Source organism: Salmo trutta, chromosome 30, assembly GCF_901001165.1.
Source record: "Salmo trutta chromosome 30, fSalTru1.1, whole genome shotgun sequence".
NCBI lineage: Eukaryota > Metazoa > Chordata > Actinopteri > Salmoniformes > Salmonidae > Salmo > Salmo trutta.
The window spans coordinates 6354359-6382187 of NC_042986.1; the positions used below are offsets into that span (position 1 = coordinate 6354359).

The 27829-nt window shown below is 43.5% G+C and overlaps 1 protein-coding gene across 1 annotated transcript; it reads right to left on the bottom strand.

Moving 5' to 3' along the window:
- Positions 1–3991: 3991 nt before the first annotated feature.
- Positions 3992–26791, bottom strand: LOC115169017 (carbohydrate sulfotransferase 11-like). Its single transcript, XM_029724625.1, has 3 exons — positions 26221–26791; positions 6981–7063; positions 3992–5973 (listed from the first exon to the last, which is right to left on the bottom strand). The coding sequence occupies exons 1-3, from the start codon at positions 26312–26314 to the stop codon at positions 5128–5130; spliced, it is 1023 nt and encodes a 340-aa protein (XP_029580485.1). The 5' UTR covers positions 26315–26791; the 3' UTR covers positions 3992–5127.
- Positions 26792–27829: the final 1038 nt, after the last annotated feature.

The window sequence follows — 27829 nt, forward strand, 5'->3', positions numbered from 1 at the left end:
TTACCCCTTTTCAGTGTGTGCTAGGGTATCAGCCGGTCCTGGCACCATGGCATCAGAGCTAGATCGAGGCTCCTGCGGTGGATGAATGGTTTCAGCACTCGGAGGAGACATGGAACGCTGCCCATGTACGTCTTCAACGAGCCATCAGGCGGCAAAAGGCGAGTGCCGACAGGCACCGCAGTGAGGCCCGGTTAATGCACCAGGGGATCGGGTCTGGCTCTCGACCCGAAACCTGCCCCTTCACCTGCCCTGCCGGAAGCTGGGTCCTCGGTTTGTGGGGCCATTTAAAGTCCTGAGGAAAACGAGGTTTGTTATAGGTTACAACTCCCCCCTGATTATCATATTAACACCTCGTTCCATGTGTCTCTCCTCAGGCCGGTGGTGGCTGGTCCGCTCCAGCAGTCTGAGGTACGGGAGGTTCCTCCGCCCCCTCTGGACATCGAGGGGGCCCCGGCGTATACAGTACGAGCCATTATGGACTCCAGACTTCGGGCGAGGGGCCTTCAGTACCTCGTGGAGTGGGAGGGGTACGGCCCGGAGGAGCGAAGCTGGGTACCGGCGGAGGACATCCTGGACCCATCGTTAATCCAGGATTTTCACCGCTTCCGTCCGGATCGCCCTGCTCCCCGTCCTCTGGGTCGTCCCCGAGGCCGGTGTCGGCGCGCAGCTGGAGCCGCGCGTCAGGAGGGGGGTACTGTCACGACTCCTGCCGAAGTCGGCCCCTCTCCTTGTTCGGGCGGCATTCGGCGGTCGACGTCACCGGCTTACTAGTTACCACCGATCGATGTTTCCCTGTTCGTTTGGTTTTGTCTTAATTATACACACCTGTTTTTGATTCCCTGATTATGTTCATTATTTAACCCTCTGCCTTTCCTGTTTGTCTTGTCCGTGATTGTTTCCTGTTGGAGGTGTTTCTCCCAACCATGTTATTTTTCTGTGAGAAGTTCATTGGAAATTTGAGTAAACACGTTTTGTTTACACTTATCCCTGTGTCCTGCGCCTGACTCCGCTACTTCTCATAAGAAACCATTACACAACACTTCGATCGCTATTCTAAAAATATATTTCACATTGCTAGAGCATGTACGTTTAAATGGGGGGCTTTATACACGGTAGAAACATAGCTAACAAGTTACATTGTTTTAGTAACTGGCGTACACAACAAACACTCGACTTTAGCGCCTTATGTCAAAGTTTTTGTCAAACGGAATGCGCAACTCTATCCAACATATTATCTTTTGTTTCAGGGTTCTTGGCTATACCTTGAAGAGATACAATAGTCTTTCTCCAACCAATAATTTGTTTCACTGTCATTGTCTATAAGTCACGGACATGCGCTCCATGACGGATACACACGCTCACAGATGCCACACACATATCACCATGCACACACCCACTCACCACTTACACTGCTGCTATATTGAGTATTATTTATCCTGCCATCAGTCCCTTTTTACCGCTGTTACCATGTACATATCTACCTCAGTTACTCTAGTACTCCTGCACATTGTCATTACGGTACTAGCACTGAACCTGTATATGACTTGCATTCTCATGTTTTTTTAATGTAGTTTTTCCATACTTCTCATGTGTTTTCTTACTTTATATTTGTACTGTATATTATTCCTTTATAATATTTCCACTCAACTTGATACTGAATACTGCATTGTTGGGAAAGAGCTTACATACAAGTAAGCATTTAACTGTACTGTTTTACACCTGCTATATCCTATGCATGTGACAAATACACTTTAAAACTTGAAACTCTTAGGAGAGGCTATTTCTATTTTAAGTCAGCAAATGTATTTCCAACATGGGAACATGTCCTCCACACCACTGCTACCTCAACACATAGCCTATAGCTTACGTTGATGCAAATAAATGCTGTTTGCAATATTTGCCAGCAAGGTAAATACAGTGCAACTATTCAGACCCCTTGACTTGTTCCAAATGTTATTAAGTTACAGCCCTAAAATGGATTAAATAAAAATCTTACCTCATCAATCTACACACAATACCCGATAATGACAAAGCAAAAACAGGTTTTTAGAAATTTTTGCAAATGTATTAAAAATAAAAAACAGAGGGTCTTCCGGGTGGCGCAGTAGTCTAAGGCACTGCATCGCAGTGCTAGAGGCGTCACTACAGACCCGGGTTTGATCCCCGGCTGTATCACAACTGGCCATGATCGGGAGTCCCATAGGGTGGCGCACAATTGACCCAGCGTCGTACGGGTTAAGCGAGTGTTCGGCCGGGGAGGCAAACCCTCCCCTACTTGGCTCATCGTGCTCTAGTGACTCCTTGTGGTGGGCCAGGTGCCTGCAGGCTGATCTCGGTCGTCAGTTGAACGGTGTTTCCTAATACACATTGGTGCAATTGGCTTCAGGGTTAAGCGGGCAGGTGTTAAGAAGCACGATTTGGCGGGTCATGTTTCGGAGGACGCATGACTCGACCTTCGCCTCCCGCGCCCGTTGGGTTGAAAAGGGGGGTAAAGTTGGGGAGAAAAGGAGAGTAAGATACAACAACAAAAAATATATACCTTATTTACATAAGTATTCAAACCCTTTGCTATGAGACTCGAAATTGAGATCCGATGCATCCTGTTTGCATTGATCATCCTTGAGATGTTTCTACAACTTGATTGGAGTCCACCTGTGGTAAATTCAATTGATTGGACATGATTTGGAAAGGCACACACCTGTCTATATAAGGTCCCACAGTTGACAGTGCATGTCAGAGCAAAAACCAAGCCATGAGATCTAAGGAATTATCTGTAGAGCTCCGAGACAGGATTATGTTGAGGCACAGATCTGGGGAAGGGTACCAAAGCATTTCTGCAGCATTGAAGGTCCCCAAGAACACAGTGGTCTCCATCATACTTAAATGGAAGAAGTTTGGAACAACCAAGACTCTTCCTAGAGTTGGCCTCCCGACCAAACTGAGCAATCGAGGGAGAAGGGCCTTGGTCAGAGAGGTGACCAAGAACCCGATGGACGCTCTGATAGAACCTTCCAGAAGGACAACCATCTCTGCAGCACTCCACCAATCAGGCCTATGGTAGAGTGGCCAGACAGAAGCCACTCCTCAGTAAAAGGCACATGACAGCCCGCTTGGAGTTTGCCAAAAGCCACCTAAAGACTCTCAGACCAGAAACAAGATTCTCTGGTCTGATGAAACCAAGATTGAACTCTTTGGCCTGAATGCCAAGCGTCATGTCTGGAGGAAACCTGGCACCATCCCTACAGTGAAGCATGGTGGTGGCAGCATCATACTGTGGGGGTGTTTTTCACCGGCAGGGACTGGGAGACTAGTCAGGACCGAGGGAAAGATGAACGGAGCAAGTACAGAGAGATCCTTGATGAAAACCTGCTCCAGAGTGCTCAGGACCTCAGACTGGGCCGAAGATTCACCTTCCAACAGGACAATGACCCTAAGCACACAGCCAAGACAACGCAGGAGTGGCTTCGGGCAAGTATCTGAATGTCCTTGAGTGGCCCAGCCAGAGCCCGGACTTGAACCCGATTGAATATCTCTAGAGACCTGAAAATAGCAGTACAGCGGTGCTCCCCATCCAACCTGACAGAGCTTAAGATGATTTGCAGAGATTAATGGGACAAACTCCCCAAATACAGGTATGCCAAGCTTGTTGGCTTCATACCCAAGAAGACTCAAGAATGTAATCGCTGCCAAAGGTGCTTCAACAAAGTACTGAGTAAAGGGTCTGAATACTTATATAAATGTGATATTTCAGTTATAATTTTTTATGCATTTGCAAAAATTTCTAAAACCTGTTTTTGCTTTGTCATTATGGGGTATTGTGTGTAGATTGATGAGGGAAAAAGCAATGGAATCTATTTTAGAATAAGGCTGTACCGTAACAAAATGTGGAAAAAGTGAAGCGGTCTGAATACTTTCAGAATGCACTGTACAGTGTACCGTTGTTATGGACAAACTTTGTTCCAAAAGGTTGCAATGAGGCATAACATCAACAGTCATGAAAACTAATTTTATTAACTGCTCTCATAGTCAAGAAAAATACTGCATGCTATAAATGTAATTTAATATTTGTTTTTTACCAGACGGCCTACCTGGTTTTAACATGTAGTGCCCCTGTAGGTAGGTAGTTAGCCCTAGGTGGCTATCCACAGTTCAACAAGGAGTGCTCTGATGAGGGGCTGCCTTGGCCCAAACCACAGCTATGCACCGTTTGCTCAGTCTAACGTGAGCTAAATAAAGAGGTGATTCTGCAAAGCTTGTGCCATTTCTGTAATTAACTCCCTATCTGCAGGCAATCTGCCTGCCAGGCTTTATACAACCAGCATACATTGTTGATCAGAACATATTTACTATCAACTGTGGCTTATGTAACGTCATGAACAGGTGGCAATAATTTTATAATGTGGGAAAAGTGTGACATGGTACAGTATGAATGATGACTTCACTGTGTATTAAAAAAAAGATGCTACCATGTAAGATAAACCATTTAAACTGGTTCAATTCATATTGGGTCTGTGCAAGCCTCATACTTCTGTCATTAGAGAGTAAATTGCTTATTTTTATTGGTTTTTATTCTTTCTTTTTATTTGTGGACTATGCTTTCTTTTGTTTGGTGGTTTATGTAAGTTTCATGACACCCTTTGTCCCCAGAGGAACATGTTTGGCTACAGAAGATGTGCAAGAGCCAAAGAAACATGCTGTATGTGCAAGCAGAAAGAAATGCATGAATTAGAATGTCCTCGCCCAATTCGCTCTGTCCATGACTCAGTCTATATTCACAATAAATACTCTTACAATTGTATAAATAAAGAAGGAGGCATAGTCGAGGGATTCTGTGATACACACAACAAGTTCTTTACAACCCTCGACATATTCATTGTAAAAGAAGAACCTGCTTCTCTCTTATCTAGGCCACATGAGGATTAAAGCAAACATAGCGACTCCAAGGTCAGCCACCTGTGCCCATAAACTTCTTACATCTGACAATGCAGTGATTCCCCCCACTGGCAAGGCCCGTATAAATAACATCTGGAACATCAATTACAAGCTCTACGCACCCAGATTAATTACAAATTACAGAGCCAAACAGATTGATTACTAAATCTCCGGCTGACATGGAGAGAGCCGCCCTCATCTAGTCTTCAAGTACTCTGGGTTGGAGTAATTGAAGAGCAGGAAGTCCATGCGGTAAAGGTTGTACAGCTTCTTTTGGTAAAAGGGGCTGATGTTTTGGAAGAACTGAGCTGCCATGTCCCCGTTGGTCCTGGTGCTCTTGCCTGAGGTGGGGAAGCGGACCTCCCCGTCAGCGCCAGCCAGCCGCAGCACAGAGCGGGAGTCCTGTTCCAGAGTCTCATACTTCCCCACCACATCGTAGTGGACGAGGCAGGGGTGGCACAGTGAGTGGATCCGCTCCCAGTGCTCGTTGAAAGGCTCCTCTCTCTGTGTGCGGGGATCCACCAGGTAGTACACAAACTCCTGGAAGGAGACGTCGTTGCCCCGCTCCAGCGCATCCGGCTGGGGTTGAGGCCGGTGCCGGCGGATTATCTTGGTGCCGTAGCGCTTGTGGAAGGCCGTGTTGTAGCTGCGGGTGAACTTGTTGCGGTAGGCCGACACTAGCCTCTCGAAGGGCTCCCGCACAAAGATGAATTTCAGGTAGCTGCGCAGACGGCGGTTGATCTCAGAGGTGGAGTACTCTGACAGCGTGCGCAGGTTGCCAGCCACGTGGGCCTCGTTGGCAGGGATGGCTAGGGGCTCGTGGTAGCGTCCGTCCCCTGTCAGGACCATGAAGACGCGTTTCCAGTTGGTGCAGGCCACCTTGGGGACGTAGCAGTACAGCAGGCCGTGCTTATCGTCCACGATGAGGTGGCGGAGGTCGTCTGGGGTCAACACCCGTCGCTTCTTGGTGTGGGTGAGACACGCCTCCTCCAGCAGCTCCCGCCGGCCACGCAGAGACGTCTGCACTGCAGACAAATCCAACTACGGTCACAGAGAGAGGAGGGGACATACAAGGTCAACGCTCACATTTACAATTAAACACTTATAAGTGATGAAATATTACATCTCTCCAAGTGATAACATCTTCATGTAGCCACATCCTCTGACTAAAACAATTGTGCCATCTGTCAGTGTTTTAATCTATCTTGTCGGATTAGTAAAATGAACTGGAATTGGCATTGCAACATCAAGGTCATCCACTGTGTTTCCCAGTAGACAGCCTCTGGCACTAGTCACATGCAATTGACAAAGTGTTTAAGTTATAATAAAGAGAAGCAAAAGTGGTGGCTTGATTTCAGCAATGTGGAAGCAATAGAAGGATCAAGGATGGGCATGGTGCTTTGTGTTGCTGGCCCACTGTGAATAATGAACAGAAGATAGAGGGGTTGCCAGGTGGACGGAGTCCAAGAGAAAAAGACACACAACAGATAAGATTAGTTGCATCAGCAGCACCAAACTAACTGCCCTCTGTGTGAGACAGAGCAAAAAAGCGAGAGAGAGCGAGAGAGCGAGAGATGCAGTATCACTCAGCATACACTGGATTCCTGAGATTTTGGATATTGGAGCTGAAAAAGAGAGCTTTGTCTCTCGGAGGAAGAGGGGGTACTGTTTTTATAGTAACCACTAAGGACCTGAGTCATAACTTCTAAGTCAAATCAAATGAACTCAACTCAGTCTTGCAGTAACGCTTGAGCCATAACCTCTGAGGAAAGTTAAAGAAAAAGGTGGTTGGTATGTAGTATGATGTAACAATATTTAATGTATAGCAGCAATAATTCAGTACAGAGACCAAAGGCTACCCATTTGTTGAGAAATCAAATGTGTCAAAGTGGTTCTCCAAGATCAATGCTTTGTCAAATGTAATTTCCTGTGTGTGACACATCCGGAAACAATTACACATCAACATCAGGTGACTAAACAGTACATAACCGTGAGTGTTCACACACATTCAAGGCATGATAGAACGCGGCCATTCTAAAGCTAGTCACCTGGTCTCCGTTGTAGAGGGCCTGTAGTGGACTTCTCCTGGTCTTCCCTGGGGCGATGCCCTTCCCCCCAGACTGCTCCACAGCTACAGGCACAAAGACAGAGAGGGAGAAAAAGCGAAACAGATGAATCATCTGAAAAGGGTATTATTGTCTGTTTTCTTTAGTGATGAGTGACGGGTACTCGATGTTCTTTACTGGTTGAGCTGTCCTGAACTGTATCCAACTCTATCACCCTCACCTTGTCATGAAAATCTGACTGTGGCCAGTGCTGCACACTGTAGTACAGTAGCCCATTGAGTTCTCATTTCAGTATGTTTTACCTTATGGTGCATGATCTCACATGAGCACCAGCACCTCAGGGCTGGAGGCATGTCAATGTTGGGGCCTTCCTCACTAGTGAGAGGAAACGGATTGGATTTGCACATGTGCCAGTTGAATGCAGAGGATTGCTTTACATCTCACAGAGAGGGAGGGAGGGAGGGAGGGAGTCAGAAATAGAGAGAAAGAGAAAGAGAAAGAAAGAAACCATAGAAGAAAAAAACGGTTGATGAAATCTCATCAACCGTGCAAGTGACTGTGTGATCACGCTCGCCGTAGCCAATATGAGTCAGCCCTTTAAACAGGTTGACACTCACAAGGCCGCAGGGCAAGATGGATTACCAGGACGTGTACTCATAACATGTCGTCACTGACATATTCAACCTCTCCCTGACCCAGTCTGTAATACATACATGTATCAAGCAGACCTCCATAGTCCAGTGCCCAAGAACGCCAAGGTAACTGGTTTACAGTTGAAGTCGGAAGTTTACATACACTTAGGTTGGAGTCATTAAAACTCGTTTTTCAACCACTCCACAAATTTCTTGGTAACAAACTATAGTTTTGGCAAGTCGGTTAGGACATCTACTTTGTGCATGACACAAGTCATTTTTCCAGCAATTGTTTACAGACAGATTATTTCACTTATAATTCACTGTATCACAATTCCAGCGGGTCAGAAGTTTACATACACTAAGTTGAATGTGCCTTTAAACAGCTTGGAAAATTCCAGAAAATGATGTCATGGCTTTAGAAGCTTCTGATAGGCTAATTGACATCATTTCAGTCAATTGGAGGTGTACCTGTGGATGTATTTCAAGGCCTACCTTCAAACTCATTGCCTCTTTGCTTGACATCATGGGAAAATCAAAAGAAATCAGCCAAGACCTCAGAAAAAAAATTGTACAAACAATAGTACGCAAGTATAAACATCATGGGACCACGCAGCCGACATACCGCTCAGGAAGGAGACGCGTTATGTCTCCTAGAGATGAACGTACTTTGGTGCGAAAAGTGCAAATCAATCCCAGAACAACAGCAAAGGACCTTGTGAAGATGCTGGAGGAAACAGGTACAAAAGTATCTATATCCACAGTAAAACGAGTCCTATATCCACATAACCTGAAAGGCCGCTCAGCGAAAAAGAAGCCACTGCTCCAAAACCGCCATAAAAAAGCCAGATTATGGTTTGCAACTGCACATGGGGACAAAGATTGTACTTTTTGGAGAAATGTCCTCTGGTCTGATGAAACAAAAATAGAACTGTTTGGCCATAATGAACATCGTTATATTTGGAGGAAAAAGGGGGAGGCTTGCAAGCAGAAGAACACCCTCCCAACCGTGAAGCACGGGGGTGGCAGCATCATGTTGTGGGGGTGCTCTGCTGCAGGAGGGACTGGTGCACTTCACAAAATAGATGGCATCATGAGCATCATAAGGAAAGGTACGTGGATATATTGAAGCAGCATCTCAAGACATCAGTCAGGAAGTTAAAGCTTGGTCGCAAATGGGTCTTCCAAATGGACAATGACCTCAAGCATACTTCCAAAGTTGTGGCAAAATGGCTTAAGGACAACAAAGTCAAGGTAACTGACAACTGGATCCTGGACATCCTGACAGGCCGCCCCCAGTTGGTGAAGGTAGGCAACAACACATCAGTCACGCTGAACTTCAACACAGGGGCCCCTCAGGGGTGTGTACTTCATCCCCTTCTGTACTTTACATTTACATTTAAGTCATTTAGCAGACGCTCTTATCCAGAGCGACTTACAAATTGGTGCATTCACCTTATGATATCCAGTGGAACAACCACTTTACAATAGTGCATCTAAATCTTTTAAGGGGGGGGGGTTTCAGGTGTCTCCGGAAGGTGGTGATTGACTCCGCTGTCCTGGCGTCGTGAGGGAGCTTGTTCCACCATTGGGGTGCCAGAGCAGCGAACAGTTTTGACTGGGCTGAGCGGGAACTGTGCTTCCTCAGAGGTAGGGAGGTGAGCAGGCCAGAGGTGGATGAACGCAGTGCCCTTGTTTGGGTGTAGGGCCTGATCAGAGCCTGAAGGTACGGAGGTGCCGTTCCCCTCACAGCTCCGTAGGCAAGCACCATGGTCTTGTAGCGGATGCGAGCTTCAACTGGAAGCCAGTGGAGAGAGCGGAGGAGCGGGGTGACGTGAGAGAACTTGGGAAGGTTGAACACCAGACGGGCTGCGGCGTTCTGGATGAGTTGTAGGGATTTAATGGCACAGGCGTGGAGCCCAGCCAACAGCGAGTTGCAGTAATCCAGACGGGAGATGACAAGTGCCTGGATTAGGACCTGCGCCGCTTCCTGTGTGAGGCAGGGTCGTACTCTGCGAATGTTGTAGAGCATGAACCTACAGGATCGGGTCACCGCCTTGATGTTAGTGGAGAACGACAGGGTGTTGTCCAGGGTCACGCCAAGGTTCTTAGCACTCTGGGAGGAGGACACAATGGAGTTGTCAACCGTGATGGCGAGATCATGGAACGGGCAGTCCTTCCCCGGGAGGAAGAGCAGCTCCGTCTTGCCGAGGTTCAGCTTGAGGTGGTGATCCGTCATCCACACTGATATGTCTGCCAGACATGCAGAGATGCGATTCGCCACCTGGTTATCAGAAGGGGGAAAGGAGAAGATGAATTGTGTGTCGTCTGCATAGCAATGATAGGAGAGACCATGTGAGGATATGACAGAGCCAAGTGACTTGGTGTATAGCGAGAATAGGAGAGGGCCTAGAACAGAGCCCTGGGGGACACCAGTGGTGAGAGCACGTGGTGCGGAGACAGATTCTCGCCACGCCACCTGGTAGGAGCGACCTGTCAGGTAGGACGCAATCCAAGCGTGGGCCGCGCCGGAGATGCCCAACTCGGAGAGGGTGGAGAGGAGGGTCTGATGGTTCACAGTATCAAAGGCAGCAGATAGGTCTAGAAGGATGAGAGCAGAGGAGAGACAGTTAGCTTTAGCAGTGCGGAGAGCCTCCGTGACACAGAGAAGAGCAGTCTCAGTTGAATGACCGGTCTTGAAACCTGACTGATTTGGATCAAGAAGGTCATTCTGAGAGAGATAGCAGGAGAGCTGGCCAAGGACGGCACGTTCAAGAGTTTTGGAGAGAAAAGAAAGAAGGGATACTGGTCTGTAGTTGTTGACATCGGAGGGATCGAGTGTAGGTTTTTTCCGAAGGGGTGCAACTCTCGCTCTCTTGAAGACGGAAGGGACGTAGCCAGCGGTCAAGGATGAGTTGATGAGCGAGGTGAGGTAAGGGAGAAGGTCTCCGGAAATGGTCTGGAGAAGAGAGGAGGGGATAGGGTCAAGCGGGCAGGTTGTTGGGCGGCCGGCCGTCACAAGACGCGAGATTTCATCTGGAGAGAGAGGGGAGAAAGAGGTCAAATCACAGGGTAGGGCAGTGTGAGCAGGACCAGCGGTGTTGTTTGACTTAGCAAACGAGGATCGGATGTCGTCAACCTTCTTTTCAAAATGGTTGACGAAGTCATCCGCAGAGAGGGAGGAGGGGGGAGGGGAGGAGGATTCAGGAGGGAGGAGAAGGTGGCAAAGAGCTTCCTAGGGTTAGAGGCAGATGCTTGGAATTTAGAGTGGTAGAAAGTGGCTTTAGCAGCAGAGACAGAAGAGGAAAATGTAGAGAGGAGGGAGTGAAAGGATGCCAGGTCCGCAGGGAGGCGAGTTTTCCTCCATTTCCGCTCGGCTGCCCGGAGCCCTGTACTTCCTGTTCACCCACGACTGCGTGGGCGCGCACGACTCCAACACCATCATTAAGTTTGCCGATGACACGGCGGTGGTAGACTTGATCACCGACAACGATGAGACAGCCTATAGTGAGAAGGTCAGAGACCTGGCAGTGTGGTGCCAGGACAACAATCTCTCCCTCAACATCAGCAAGGTAAAGGAGCTGATCGTAGACAACAGGAAACAGAGGGCTGAGCATGCCCCTATTCACATCGACGGGGCTGTAGTGGAGCAGGCCAAGAGCTTCACGTTTCTTGGTGTTCACATCACTAAGGACTTATCATGGTCCAAACACACCAACACAGTCATGAAGAGGGCATGACAACGTCTCCTCCCCCTCCCCCTCAGAAGGCTGAAAAGATTTGGCATGGGCCCTCAGATCCTCAAAAAGTTATACAGTTGCACCATTGAGAACATCTTGACTGGTTGCATCACCACCTGGTATGGCAACTGCTTGGTAAGTTGCTAACAGAGGGTAGTGCGTATGGCCCAGTACACCACTGGGACTGAGCTCCCTGCCTCCAGGACCTCTATACCAGGTGGTATCAGAGGAAGGCCCTAAAAATTGTCAAACACTCCAGCCACCCAAGTCATAGACAGTTCTCTCTGCTACCCCATGGCAAGCGGTACCGGAGCACCAGGTCTAGGACCAAAAAGCTCCTGAACAGCTGCTACCCCCAAGCCATGACTGCTGAACAGTTAAACAAACGGCTACCTGGACTATTTGCATTGACTCCTTTTTTTTACACTGACTCTCTTTGCACTGGCTCTGTGCACACTCACTGGACTCTGCCCACACACTCACACACACTACACTGACACACACACACACACACACAATACATATTCTCACACACAAAAACACACACACACATTCACATTGACGCGACACACACATACTTTCACACTCTTTCACACTCTACACTACTCTGTTTATTATCTATCCTGATTGCTTAGTCACTTTTACCCCTACCTACATGTACATATTCCCTCTTTGAACTTACAATGGCTAGCCCCAAGCTGTTCAATTTTTTTTGTGTGCTCGGTGCTATTTGCTCCATGACTCCAACGTGCTTTGTTGACTATGAACTTGCTTGTTTACCTGATCCTGGGACAGACAATGCTTGATCCCACACTCGCGACCCTGACCCTCTATCGGTGACACGGAACTAACCCCTTCTCGCCGGCTGTGAACTCATGTTACCTGATGAAATTGCTGTACAATATGATCTTGTTGCCATCTGATGTCATAAAAAAATCTAAGTGAGTGGATCTGCAATTCTGATTTCTGCTTCACTGATTTCTGCTCTCATAAAAGCCTGGGATTTCAGCACATTAACACTAGAAGCTTATTACCTAAAATGTATCAATTGAAGGTGTGGGTTCTCAGCTCCAATCCAGATGTGTTGGTCATTACTGAGACGTGGTTAAGAAAGAGTGTTCTGAACACTGATGTTAACCTTTCTGGTTATAACCTTTTTCAACAAGACAGATCTTCCAAAGGTGGTGGTCCTAACTTATGTCACCATTGCCCTTGATTCTAAGAAATGTTGTGCTGCTATTTTTATTGACTTGGTCAAAGACCATTCCTTTCCTGTGGGTCAGCTAAGGAGTATTAGTGTCTCTGAGTGTCACGACTTCCGCCAAAGGCGCTTTCGAACGGCTAGATGTTCTTTACCCTTCGGCCATCAGATTTGTCACCAATGCTCCTTTTAGGACACATCATTGCACTCTATACTCCTCTGTAAACTGTCCATTTCTTAATACCTGACACTAGACCCACTGTTTGATGCTTATTTATAAAACCCTCTTAGGCCTCACTCCCCCTTATCTTAGTAACCTACTGAATCCCTCATCCTCCACATAAAACACCCGTTCTGCCAGTCACATTCTGTTAAAGGTCCCCAAAGCACACATATACCTGGGTCGCTCCTCTTTTCAGTTCGCATCTAGCGACTGGAACAAGAATTAAAAACACTCAAACTGGACAGTTTTATCTCCATCTCTGCATTCAAAGACTCAATCACGGACACTCTTACTGATACTTGTGGCTGCTTCACGTGATGTAATGTTGTCTCTACCTTTTTGCCCTTTGTGCAGTTGTCTGTGCCTAACAATGTTTGGGCCATGTTGAGTTGCTACCATGCTCTGTCATAATGTGTTGCTGCCATGCTATGTTGTTGTCTTTAGGTCTCTCTTTATGTAGTGTTGCGGTGTCTCTATTGTCGTGATGTGTTTTTTCCTACTTCACATTTGTTTTGTATCCCAGCCCACGTCCTTGCTGTTCTTAATTGACTTGCCTAGTTAAAAAAAGGTTAAATAAAATAAAAAGCTACCTCGTACCCCTGCACATTGACTTGGTACCGGTACTCCTTGTATACAGTGCCTTCAGAAAGTATTCATACCCCTTGACACATTTTGTTGTGTTACAGCCTGAATTCAAAATGGATTCAATTGATCATTTACATAAGTATTCACACCCCTGATTCAATACTTTGTAGAAGCCCCTTTAGCTGCGATTACATCTGTGAGTCTTTCTGGGTAAATTTCTAAGAGCTTTCCATACCTGGATTGTGCAACATTTCCCCATTACTCTTTAAAAAATTATTCAATCTCTGTCAAATTGGTTGTTGATCATTGCTAGACAACCATGTGCAGGTATTGCCATAGATTTTCAAATAGATTTAAGTCAAAACGGTAACTCGGCCACTCAGGAACATTAACTGTCTTCTTGGTAAGCTACCACAGTGTAGATTTGGCCTTCTGTTTTAGGTTATTGTCCTGCTGAAATGTGAATTCATCTACCAGGATCTGGTGGAAAGAAGACTGAACCAGGTTTTCATCTAGGATTTTGCCTGTGCTTAGCTCCATTCATTTCTTTTTTATCCTGAAAAACTACCCAGTCCTTAATGATTACAAGCATACCCATAACATGATGCAGCCACCACTATGCTTAAAAATATGGAGAGTGGTACACAGTAATGTGTTGTATTGGATTTGCCCCAAACATACAGTAACACTTTGTATTCAGGACAAAAAGTGAATTGCTTTGCCACATTTTTTGCAGTATTACGTTAGTGCCTTGTTGCAAACAAGATGCATGTTTTGGAATATCTGTATTCTGTACAGGCTTCCTTCTTTTCACTCTGTCACGCCCTGGCCATAGAGAGGGTTTTGTTCTCTATTTTGGTTAGGCCAGGGTGTGACTAGGGTGGGCATTCTATTTGCCCTTTTCTATGTTTTGTGTATTTCTTTGTTTTGGCCGGGTATGGTTCTCAATCAGGGACAGCTGTCTACCGTTGTCTCTGATTGGGAACCATACTTAGGTAGCCTTTTCCCACAGGGTTTTTGTGGGTAGTTAATTTCTGTTTAGTGTTTGCACCTTACGGAACTGTTTCAGTATTCTCTTTGTTATTTTTGTTTTAGTGTTCAGTTATTAAAATAAGCATGAACACTTACTACGCTGCGTTTTGGTCCGATGATTCATCTTCTTCAGATGACAAATATTGTTACACACTCTGTCAATTAGGTTAGTATTGTGGAGTAACTACAATGTTGTTGATCCATTCTCAGTTTTCTCCTATCACAGCCATAAAACTCTGTAATTGTTTTAAAGTCACTGTTGGCCTCATGGTGAAATCCCTGAGCGGTTTCCTTCCTCTCCGGCAACTGAGTTAGGAAGAACGCCTGTATCTTTGTAGTGACTACGTGTATTGATACACCATCCAAAGTGTACTGTATCTTTGTAGTGACTACGTGTATTGATACACCATCCAAAGTGTACACCATGCTCAAAGGGATATGCAATGTGTACATTTTTTAAATTTATTTTATCTACCAATAGGTGCCCTTCTTTGCGAGGCATTAGAAAACCTCCCTGGTCTTTGTGGTTGAATCTGTGTTTGAAATTCACATCTCGACTGTGAGACCTTACAGCTAATTGTATTTGTGAGGTACAGAGATGAGGTAGTTGTTAAAAAATCATGCTAAACACTATTATTGCACACAGAGTCCATGACACTTATGTGAATTGTTAAACAAATATTTACTCCTGAACTTATTTAGGCTTGCCATAACAAAGAGGTTGAATACCTATTGACTCAAAACATTTGACTCAAAATAAAACGTGGAAAGGTGCCACTGACCAAGTATTTTTTGTGACTAGCATGTGACTTTGCATGTGACTCCTGCTCTGATAAAACACACTTCCCCCTCTACATCTCTATCATTTCATCTGCTCTACACATCAGCCTGCGTCACTGATTATGACTTCCGCTTTTGTGGAAGCCACATGCACCGTGCACAGAGAAGTGGGAGATTCAGTGTTGCGAAACAACGTCAAGATACCAAATTAAACCCTACCCACTGGATGAATCAACGTTGTTTCCACGTCATTTCAATGAAATTACATTGAACCAACATGGAATAGATGTTGAATTAAACTGTGCCCAGTGGGTTATCACTACTCTATGCATTAGTCCAAAGATAAATCAGAAGATTTTTATTTTTGAAAAGATAATCTTTTAGCTTCTCCTATCATTTTGGATATGTGGAGATCACAGGATACAAGCTACAGTTTCACTATTCCCTGTATAGCTGTATAGACCATAGCTGTATGGACTAGCTGTATCTATATATATATACATATAGACCATTGCTGTATAGACCATAGCTATAGTGCCTTCGGAAAGTATTCATACCCCTTGACAAAAACAGTTTTCTTGAAATCTTAGCAAAAAATTAAATGAACGGTAACATTACATTTACATAAGTATTCAGACCCTTTACTCAGTACATTGTTGAAGCAACTTTGGCAGCGATTACAGCCTTGGGTCTTCTTGGGTATGACGCTACAAGCTTGGCACACCTGTATTTGGGGAGTTTCTCCCATTCTTCTCTGCAGATCCTCTCAAGCTCTTTCAGGTTGGATGGGGAGCGTCGATGCACAGCTATTTTCAGGTCTCTCCAGAGATGTTCGATCGGGTTCAAGCCCGGGCTCTGGCTGGGCCACTCAAGGACATTCAGAGAATTGTACCGAAGCCACTCCTGCATTGTCTTGGCTGTGTGCTTAGGGTTGTTGTGCTGTTGGAAGGTGAACCTTCAGCCCAGTCTGAGGTCCTGAGCACTGTGGAGCAGGTTTTCAACAAGGATCTCTCTGTACTTTGCTCCGTTCATCTTTCATCTTGCCCTTCTTTGGACACTGTGCTAACAAACCTCCAAACGAGCTTCAACGCCATACAACACTCCTTCCGTGGCCTCCAACTGCTTTTAAATGCTAAGTGCATGCTCTTCAACCAATTGCTGCCCGCACCCTCCCGCCCGACTAGCATCACTACTCTGGACGGTTCTGAATTAGAATATGTGGACAACTACAAATACCTAGGTGTCTGGTTAGAGTGTAAACTCTCCTTCCAGACTCACATAAAGCATCTCCAATCCAAAATGAAATCTAGAATCGGCTTCCTATTTCACAACAAAGCCTCCTTCACTCATGCCGCCAAACATACCCTCGTAAAACTGATTATCCTACCGATCCTTAACTTTGACGATGTCATTTACAAAATAGCCCCCAACACTCTACTCAGCAAACTGGATGTAGTCGATTACAGTGCCATCCGTTTTGTCACCAAAGCCCCATATACCACCCACCACTGTGACCTGTATGCTCTTGTTGGCTGGCCCTCAATACATATCCATCGCCAAACCCACTGGCTCCAGAACATCTATAAGTCTTTGCTAGGTAAAGCCCACCTTATCTCAGCTCACTGGTCACCATAGCAACACCCACCCGTAGCATGCGCTCCAGCAGGTACATTGCACTGGTCATCCCCAAAGCCAACACTTCCTTTGGCCGCCTTAACTTCCAGTTCTCTGCTGCAAATGACTGGAACGAATTGCAAAAATCTCTGAAGCTGGAGTCTTATATCTCCCTCTATAACTTTAAGCATCAGCTGTCTGAGCAGCTTACCGATCACTGTACCTGTACACAGCCAATCTGTAAATAGCACACCCGACTACCTCATCCCCATATTATTACTTACCCTCTTGCTCTTTTGCCCCCCAGTATCTTTACTTGCACATCATCATCTGCACACCTATCACTCCAGTATTAATGCTAAATTGTAATTATTTTCGCCTCTAGGGCCTATTTATTGCCTACCTCCCTACTCTTCAACATTTGCACACAATGTACATAGATGTTTATTTTTCTTTTCTTTTGTGTTATTGACTGTACGTTTGTTTATGTGTAACTGTGTTGTTGTTTTTGTCGCACTGCTTTGCTTTATCTTGGCCAGGTCGCAGTTGTAGTTGCAGTTGACACCTGAAACCCCACCTCTTTAAGGAATACCTGGGATAGGATTAAGTAATCCTTTTAACCCTTCCCCCCTACCCTCCCCCCAAAAAAGATATAGATGAACTATTGTAAAGTGGTTGTTCCACTGGATATCATAAGGTGAATGCACCAATTTGTAATTCGCTCTGGATAAGAGTGTCTGCTAAATGACGTAAATGTAAATGTAAAAAATGTTGTAAATGAGAACTTGTTTTCAACTGGCCTATCTGGTTAAATAAAGGTGAAATAAAAATAAATAAATACAAATCTTTGCCTCGATCCTGACTAGTCTCCCAGTCCCTGCCGCTGAAAAACATCCCCACAGCATGATGCTGCCACCACCATGCTTCACCGTAGGGATGGTGCCAGATTTCCTCCAGACGTGACGCTTGGCATTCAGGCCAAAGAGTTTAATCTTGGTTTCATCAGACCAGAGAATCTTGTTTTAGGTGCCTTTTGGCAAACTCCAAGCGGGCTGTCATGTGCCTTTTACTGAGGAGTGGCATCCATCTGGCCACTCTACCATAAAGGCCTGATTGGTGGAGTGCTGCTGGAAGGTTCTCCCATCTCCACAGAGGAACTCTAGTGCTCTGTCAGAACGACCATCGGGTTCTTGGTCACCTCCCTGACCAAGGACCTTCTCTCCCGATTGCTCAGTTTGGCTGGATGGCCAGCTCTAGGAAGAGTCTTGGTGGTTCCTCACAGTGTTCTTGGGACCTTCAATGCTGCAGAAATGTTTTGGTACCCTTCTCCAGATCTGTGCCTCGACACAATCATGTCTCGGAGCTCTACAGACAATTCCTTTGACCTCATGGCTTGGTTTTTGCTCTGACATGCACTGTCAACTGTGGGACCTTATATTGACAGGTGTGTGCCTTTCCAAATCATGTCCAATCAATTGAATTTACCACAGGTGGACTCCAATCAGGTTGTAGAAACATCTCAATGATGATCAATGGAAACAGGATGCACTTGAGCTCAATTTAGAGTCTCATAGCAAAGGGTCTGAACATTATGTAAATAAGTTATCTGTTTTTCTATTTTAATACATTTCTTTAAAAAAATAAAAACCTGTTTTTGGTATTGTGTGTAGATTGTTGAGGATTTTTTATTTTATTTAAAAGGGGTCTGAATAGTTTCCGAAGGCACTGTATATAGACCATAGCTATATAGACTAGCTGTATCTATATAGATAGACCATAACTGTATAGACTAGCTGTATAGACCATAGCTGTATAGACCATAGCTGTTTCTATACAGATAGACCACAGCTGCATAGCAAAAGCACCCCAGAAATGGAATAAACAGGCCAAACTTGTGTTAAAATAGTGAGCAATTTACTTTTAACGTCTCTAAATGGCTTATTCAGCAAGAACAAACACCCAGCAGGTGTGGCTTTTGGCTGATTCAGCTTTCTATGGTGCCGTGGGCATGTGGCGGGATTGGGACACATGCCAGCCTTGTTTGTTGACTAGACAAGACCCACATGATGCCAACGTAGGAAGATGTTGCTTGTGTGTGATGGTAATAGAGCATAGTAATGAAAGTGTGTGAGGGCCCAAACTAGTGAGCAAAATGTGTTTATCAACTAAAAATACTTACAGTATTTTCAACATCCTTATCTCATAAGGAATACATTGCTGCTTGAAATTACTTTCTGTTGTAACTTCAGTAACTCAGTTACGCTGATGTCAGCTTTTCACAGAAGAAGAAGAATTTAGAATATAAATGATATCTGACAGTGAAGTATTTGAGGTTTAGAACAAGACCAGAAAAATGTAAATGTCGAAGAGTTGAGAAAGTCTGCTCTAGCAGACCTTTGATCATCATGTGCGTTTAAGTCCGTGGTACAGGGCTCACGACACGCTCAACCTAAAAGGATGTCATGACTTTGACTGTCAGGAGAGAGTATAGACAAACCAAATATTATCTGAAGGCTCAAAGGTCCTGTTTGAAAAGTAGACATTAACTATTTTCACATAATTTTTTTCTCACATTTCACATGTCACATTGAGCTGACTTGTAAAGCAGGCTTGGCACATCTAGCACCTTTCAGTAACTGACAAGTGTGTACACCCACCCACACGTTTAGTCAGCTCTTTCTCAGACTGGACATAGTACTGCTAAGTCCGAGGTGTGAATCCTTCTGCCCACAGAGGAGACACTCACTATAGGGAAATACACAGATGTGTTTATTCTGAAACAAGTTAGTTTCCACCTTTTTGAGTGCACTATGTCACCAAGCACTGATGTTTATCTTGTTGCAGATAAAAACTGTACTTTTTTAGCTTAAGTTTTCATGTACTGAATAAATAAATAAATGGTCTCGCAGATACTGGTAGTCTTCATGATTAGATTATTATTGGTAAGACCAAGAATATTTGTATTTGTCAAACGACAGTCAATCATCATGTCACCAGAATCCGACCCTCAATATTTATTGGAAAGGAGCATCAAGATCACTGTGCACTTTCCCCACCCTGTGAAGTTCATCGTAACTTTCCCCACCCTGTGAAGTTCATCGTAACTTTCCCCACCCTGTGAAGTTCATCGTAACTTTCCCCACCCTGTGAAGTTCATCGTAACTTTCCCCACCCTGTGAAGTTCATCGTAACTTTCCCCACCCTGTGAAGTTTATCGTAACTTTCCCCACCCTGTGAAGTTCATCGTAACTTTCCCCACCCTGTGAAGTTCATCGTAACTTATTTCATGTGTAGCCTAATAAACTGCATTTCCCTAGTCGTAGTGTGAGTACCAGAAAACATATCCTCGTGTGACTCCAAGTTTACTTGGATATAATGGTTATTATATTACTATTTGCGCATAAAGGCATTTCCACCACCATTTCTCGCATAATAAATTTTACCGGCACAAACAGATCCCACAATGTCGAACGAAAGATTTATCTGTTAGCATTCATAAAATTGTACAGAAAGTTCCTGTTTCCATCACAGCTGTTGTGATATTTTTTTATATGGTACAGTATGACTGTACTCGCATAAAAACTGTAGATGGTGACGTGGTTACGGATAAATATACCCAACCCCCGGCCTGTTCACCGAGCTATCATCTAGAAGGCGGAGAAGGTACAGGTGCATCAAAATTGGGACCGAGAGACTGAAAAACTGCTTCTATAGCCAGGCCATCAGACTGTTAAATAATTACCACTAGCCAGCCTCCGCCTAGTCCCCTGACCTGAACTTAGTCACTGTTACTACCCAGCTACCACCTGGTTCTCTACCCTGCACCTTAGAGACTGCTGCCCTATGTACAGTTGAAGTCGGAAGTTTACATACACCTTAGCCAAATACATTTAAACTCAGTTTTTCCCAATTCCTGACATTTAATCCTAGTAAAAATTCCCTGTCTTAGGTCAGTACGGATCACCACTTCATTATAATAATATGAAATGTCAGAATAATAGTAGAGGGAATGATTTATTTAAGCTTTTATTTCTTTCATCACATTCCCAATGGGTCAGACGTTTGCATACACTCAATTAGTATTTGGTAGCAGTGCCTTTAAAAATATTTTACTTGGGTCAAACGTTTCGGGTAGCCTTCCACAAGCTTCCCACAATAAGTTGGGTGAATTTTGGCCCATTCCTCCTGACAGAGCTGGTGTAACTGAGTCAGGTTTGTAGGGCTCCTTGCTTGCAAACACTTCTTCAGTTCTGCCCACACATTTTCCATAGGACTGAGGTCAGGGCTTTGTGATGGCCACTCCAATACCTTGACTTTGTTGTCCTTAAGCCATTTTGCCACAACTTTGGAAGTATGCTTGGGGCCATTGTCCATTTGGAAGACCCATTTGCGACCAAGCTTTAACTTGCTGACTGATGTCTTGAGATGTTGCTTCAATATATCCACATAATTTTCCTCCTTCATGATGCCATCTATTTTGTGAAGTGCACCAGTCCCTCCTGCAGCAAAGCACCCCCACAACATGATGCTGCCACCCCCGTGCTTCACGGTTGGGATGGTGTTCTTCGGCTTGCAAGCCTCCCCCTTTTTCCTCCAAACATAACGACGTTCATTATGGCCAAACAGTTCTATTTTTGTTTCATCAGACCAGAAGACATTTCTCCAAAAAGTACGATCTTTGTCCCCATGTGCAGTTGCAAACCGTAGTCTGGCTTTTTTATGGCTGTTTTGGAGCAGTGGCTTCTTCCTTGTTTTACTGTGGATATAGATACTTTTGTACCTGTTTCCTCCAGCATCTTCACAAGGTCCTTTGCTGTTGTTCTGGGATTGATTTGCACTTTTCGCACCAAAGTATGTTCATCTCTAGGAGATAGAACGCGTCTTCTTCCTGAGCGGTATGACGGCTGCGTGGTCCCATGATGTTTATACTTGCGTACTATCGTTTCTACAGATGAACGTGGTACCTTCAAGCGTTTGGAAATTGCTCCCAAGGATGAACCAGACTTGTGGAGGTCTACAATTTTTTTTCTGAAGTCTTGGCTGATTTCTTTTGATTTTCCCATGATGTCAAGCAGAGGCACTGAGTTTGAAGGTAGGCCTTGAAATACATCCACAGGTACACCTCCAATTGACTCAGATGATGTCATTTAGCCTATCAGAAGCTTCTAAAGCCATGACATCATTTTCTGGAATTTTCCAAGCTGTTTAAAGACACAGTCAACTTTGTGTATGTAAACTTCTGACCCACTGGAATTGTGATACAGTGAATTATAAGTGAAATTATCTGTCTGTAAACAATTGTTGGAAAAATTACTTGTGTCATGCACAAAGTAGATGTCCTAACCGACTTGCCCAAACTGTAGTTTGTTAACAAGAAATTTGTGGAGTGTTTGAAAAACGAGTTTTAATGACTCCAAGTGTATGTAAACTTCCGACTTCAACAGTACATAGTTACTGAACACTGGTCACTTTAATAATGTTTACATACTGTTTGGCCCACTTCAAATGTATATACTGTATTGTAGTCAAGGCTCATCCTATATAACTGCTGCTGTACACATCTTTTCTATTTATATACTGTCTCTACACACCATCATATACATACAGCGCCTTCAGAAAGCATTCACACCCCTTGACTTTTTCCAAATTTTGTTATGTTACAACCTGAATTTAAAACCGATTCAATTGAGATGATTTTGTCACTGGCCTACACATAATACCCCATTATGTTAAAGTGGAATTATGCTTTTAGAAATATTTAGAAATTAATTAAAAATGAAAAGCTGAAAAGTATTGAATAAATAAGTATTCAACCCCTTTGTAATGAGTAAAAATTTGCCTAACAAGTCACATAATGTGATGCATGGACTCTGAGTGCAATAATAGTGTTTAACATGATTTTTAATGACTACCTCATGTCTGTACTCCACACATACAATTATCTGTAAGGTCCTTCAGTTGAGCAGTGAATTTCAAACACAGATTCAACCACAAAAACCAGGGAGTATTCCAATGCTTCGCAAAGAAGGGCACCTATTGGTTGATAGGTAAAAAAAAAGAAATTGAATATGCCTTTGAGCATGGTGAAGTTACTAATTACACTTTGGATGTTGTATCAATACACACAGTCCCTACAAAGATACAGGTGTCCTTCCTAACTAATTTGCTGGAGAGGAAGGAAACCGATCAGGGATTTCACAATGAGGCCAATGGTGACTTTAAAACAGTTACAGAGTTTAATGACTGTGATAGGAGAAAACTGAGGATAGATCAACAACATTGTAGTTACTCCACAATACTAACCTAATTAACAGAGTGAAAAGAAAGATGCCTGTACAGAATACAAATCTTCCAAAACATGCATCCTGTTTGCAACATGGAACATAATATTGCAAAAAAAATGTGGCTAAACAATTAATTTTTTGTCCTGAATAGAAAGTGTTATGTTTTAGGCTAATCTATTACAACATATTACTGAGTACCACTCTCCATATTTTTAAGCGTAATGGTGGCTGAATCATGTTATGGGCACGCTTGTAATCAGCAAAAACTAGGGAGTTTTTCAGGATAAAAAATAAATAAATAGAATGCGAAGCACAAGCAAAATCCTAGAGTAAAACCTGGTTCAGTCTGCTTTCCACCAGACACTGGGAGATTAATTCACCATTCAGCAAGACAATAACATAAAACATTAGGCCAAATCTACATTGGAGTTGCTTACCAAGAAAACTGTGAATGTTCCTGAGTGGCTGAGTTACCGTTTTGACGTAAATCTACATCAAAATCTATGGCAAGACCTGAAAATGGTTGTCTAGCAATGATCAACAACCAATTTGAAAGAGCTTGAACATTTTATAATATAATAATGAGCAAATGTTGCACAATCCAGGTGTGGAAAGCTTTTAGACACTTACCCAGAAGTACTCACAGCTGTAATCGCTGCCAAAGGTGCTTCAACCAAGTATTGACTCAGGGGTGTGAATACTCACAGAATGTAGATGAGATATTTCTGTATTTCATTTTCAATAAATTTGCTAAAATGTCTAAAAACATGTTTTACTTTAATAAATGTTGAATGCAGTCTGTAACGCAACAAAATGTGGAATACTGTACATATTTATTTATATTCTGGACTTTGACATTGCTCCTTCTAATATTTCTATATTTCTAAATTCCTTTTCTTTGTGTAATTGTTTTGTATTGTTAGTAGGTATTACTGCACTGTTGGCGCTAGGAACATAAGTATTTCACTACACCCGCGATAACATCTGTAAAATATGTGTACGCGACCAATAACATTTGATTTGATTCGATTTGTAGACAATATCCAAAATACATCAACATATGTTGATGTGATTTCCGGCCATCCTCACCATAGACTGTAAAAAGAATTGTCATGCACCGTTGACCAGATACAATGCTATTTTACAGTAAACGAATTGACATCAGAATTTCAGCAAGCTTATAGGGAAGAGCATTCAACATGCATGGCACTTACACTGATCATTGGCTGAGACAAAATGATGATCAAAAGATTGTGCGAACTGTTTTGTTAGACTTCAGTGCTGCTTTTGACATTATCGTGTGTGTTATGGCTTTACAACCCCTGCTATATTGTGGATAATTTTTTACTTTACCTAGGCAAGTCAGTTAATAACAAATTCTTATTTACAACGATGGCCTAGGAACAGTGGGTTAACTGCCTTGTTCAGGGGCAGAACAACAGATTTTTACCTTGTCAGCTCGGGGATTCGATCTAGCAAACTTTTGGTTACTGGCCCAACGCTCTAACCACTAGGCAACTTGCCACCCCTGTTAGAGTTACCTGTCTAACAGAACACAGAGTTTTTTTTTTAATTGAAGCCTCTCCAACATAATCCAGGTAGAATCAGGCATTCCCCAGGGCAGCTGTCTAGGCAGCTGTCTAGTCTTTGAGTGAAGTCAGTGTGTCTATGTATGCAGGTGACTCAAATAATACATGTTAGCTACTACACTGCAACACTTAACAAAAAGAGCTGCAGTCAGTTTCTGAATTTGTGGCAAGAAATAAGTTAGTCCTAAATATTTTGAAAACTAAAAACATTGTATTTGAGGGAACCCAGCCCCGGGCCCTTAGACTGTAGGGGGATACAATACGCATTTCTTTAGTAAAGACAGGTGCTGCTGATAATACTGCCATCGTTGTCGAGGCAGAGGACATGGATGTGTAGCCCATTTATCTGATGCTGTCTGGACAAAAAGAGTATGCCAAGTCATACTCTTTTTTGGCCAGACAGCATCACATACTGTACATGGACTACAAACAGTATCGTCGGACAGAGGGGGGCTATTTCACTCCCTCGGATGCTTTTTCTGGTAAGACAGTTTCAGCCACTTGTGAAGTGAAGGAAAGTTGGAGGGTGCACAGTGCACTGTCAGGATGCTGGAATTATTTTGGATGAACGTGTAAAGGTAACCTACTTTTTGAAGTGATTTGTTTGACAATGAGATGAAAACATCATGACTAGCTGTGTTAATGGCACATTAAAAGGTAATACATATTTACAGTTAAATTACATATTTACTCCAAAACCCATTAAGAAATGTTGTGCACATGCTTGGAGCGGGGGGGGCTCTGCCTGGGGCCTCAAAATCACTAAGTCCGCCCCTGGGAGATGGTTGGATAGGAAGGATGATTCTAATAAAACGTTCATGTTTAAATAGAAAGTATCCTATGACATAATGTAATAGCATAGTAAGAGTGTCCCTTCCTTAGTTGCTCACTTACTCTTGGAGGCTCTGTAAAATGAGAAACCTGGACTTATTACATAGCTCTTTCCCCACGTGGTATAACAACAGCATACTGTGGCATAGAAATATATGGTTTCTATTTCATTCTCTCTATTGTTAAAACTTCAGACATATGTTAAAACCTCCGACATAACCTGGGAGTGAGGCTAGGTTAGGTTCTCTTCGCTCCTATCATTCTCTGTCCCTCAGTATCACTCAATCCCTTAAAGGTATATGTTTCTTCTTCCTCTGCCCTAGCACAGGGGACCACAGGGGAGCTTAGGAAACTAGTCCAAAAAGGCCCAGGAATGCTTAAGGGTCTCTCAGAGGGGGCTACCAAAACATTCCATGGTTCACACTCACAATGCTTACTCATGCCCCGCCATTTACCCTTTCCATTGTGTCTCAACTCAACACATGTTAATTTAGGGAGAAATTGTGCAACAGACATGGTAGTTAATTTCAGTTTGACATGATGTTTGTTCTAAACTATTTATTGAATATAATATTTAATAAATGAGTGGGACTAGCCTAATGAAAAACAGCCTACACTCAGTGTATGTAATACACCAAAACGTCGCCCTACAAGAACATCATAGGGCACCATCCAATAGCACCCTGATGTGTGGTGATGGTCGAAACTTACCTGGCCTTGTGATGTTCTGAAAGTACAATATGACCATAAAAAGTGACCCAACGCATGTCGCCAGAAACAGTCGTCCAACTTTGGGTTTTCTCATCCTGATTCCCCGAGCTGGCAGAGCAGAACACTCGCCCCGAGGTGGCTCATGCGAAGCAGCTCGTCTGATGCAGCTTTGCGAAAGAAGGGAAAGAACGGACCTTCATGCATAAAAAGTTGGAGGTGGCACCGTTAGGTCAGCCTCTTCGGCAATTAGTCTATTCGCCTATGCCTATGAATATCCAACAATAAATGAACAGCAGCGAAAATATTGGAATGTGCAACAGAATGTCGATTGTCTTTGTTGGTGTGTTCCGATAAATGATGACATTTTTCAATCAATATTTTCTGCTCCGCTGAAATGTCTCATCGCAAACATGTCCTGACAACCCCAAATGATAGAACTGTTTTATCAGAGTTCTCCGATCATTCAACAGTTGTTGTTTCCTCAATTTTGTCAGACTTAAAATTCACCGAAAAATGGTCGGCGGCACTTGTGCCTTGACGTCACACCCAACCCTAATACTTTGTAACAATGACTGACACCACAGCTTTGCCTCAGAGACATACGAAACATTGACCGACATTACGTATATCTGAGCACTTCCAAGACGTATGATACTTAGGGAAGACCGGGGACCAAAGTAACCGTTTTAGGCTTTTACTTAGTATGAAAATAATATTTGTGTTTACGTTCATAATATTTGTATACAAACAACATAGGCTACATATCTTAGCTACCATCAGGCCAACACATTGTAAAGAAGTTTCTATGACACCGAAAGTGGTGGAAGTCAAATGTCCCTCTGGTATTTCTCACGGGTTAATTGTAACACTGTCTACAATTGTAAAAATGAGGTGTAATTGAAAAATATTCACATTTTAAAATGATATTTGGATGAAAATACAGTAATAGTTTTTATTTTTTTTATTTCATATTTTAGGCATGGCATGTTGACACAAAACAGAGTAGCCAAAATTAATATAGCCTATTTTATTTAAGATACTTTTAGCATTAAAAACAGCTGTAGCATTTTAGCTAACCCTTCCCCCTAACCCTTATTCTAAAGTTAACCCAATTTGCCCAACCTGCTCCATAAATTCATCTAACCTTTGTCGTTTTAGTTCTCATAACCTTTTAGGTAAATGATCCTAACCTTTGTCATTAGTTCCACTAACAACCAACTTAAATTCTCCTTGTAATTTAAGCAATGTGGTCTCAGAAAAAGACGTATAATACCAATGTTGTTGAAATTCTTAGACAGGACACTCAAAGTCAATATTAAATGAATCACTCTTTATTGTCAGCAAGCTGGAGAGGTCACAGTCAAACTTAGATGCATAAGCACCGGTCTGAAGTGAGCATCTTAAAGGGAGTTCCTTACATAGTGTAAAGGGTGTCGTAATGATTGGACCAAGGTGCAGCGGGAACGTGTATACTCATCTTCTTTAATTGGTAAAAAGAAGGAAAAACAAAACAAAACACGTATACAAACACAACGAACGACACTAACAGTCCTGTCCTGTCCTGTCATGTCATGTCATGTCATGTCATGTCATGTCATGTCATGTCATG

Excerpts from the sequence above, each read along its gene's own strand:
- LOC115169017 (XM_029724625.1), bottom strand. The coding sequence starts at position 26,314 with ATGAGAAAACCCAAAGTTGGACGACTGTTTCTGGCGACATGCGTTGGG. Across the intron at positions 7,064-26,220 it reads TCAGAACATCACAAGGCCAG|CTGTGGAGCAGTCTGGGGGG; the intron begins GTAAGTTTCGAC and ends TTGTGCCTGTAG. Across the intron at positions 5,974-6,980 it reads CCCTCTACAACGGAGACCAG|TTGGATTTGTCTGCAGTGCA; the intron begins GTGACTAGCTTT and ends CTGTGACCGTAG.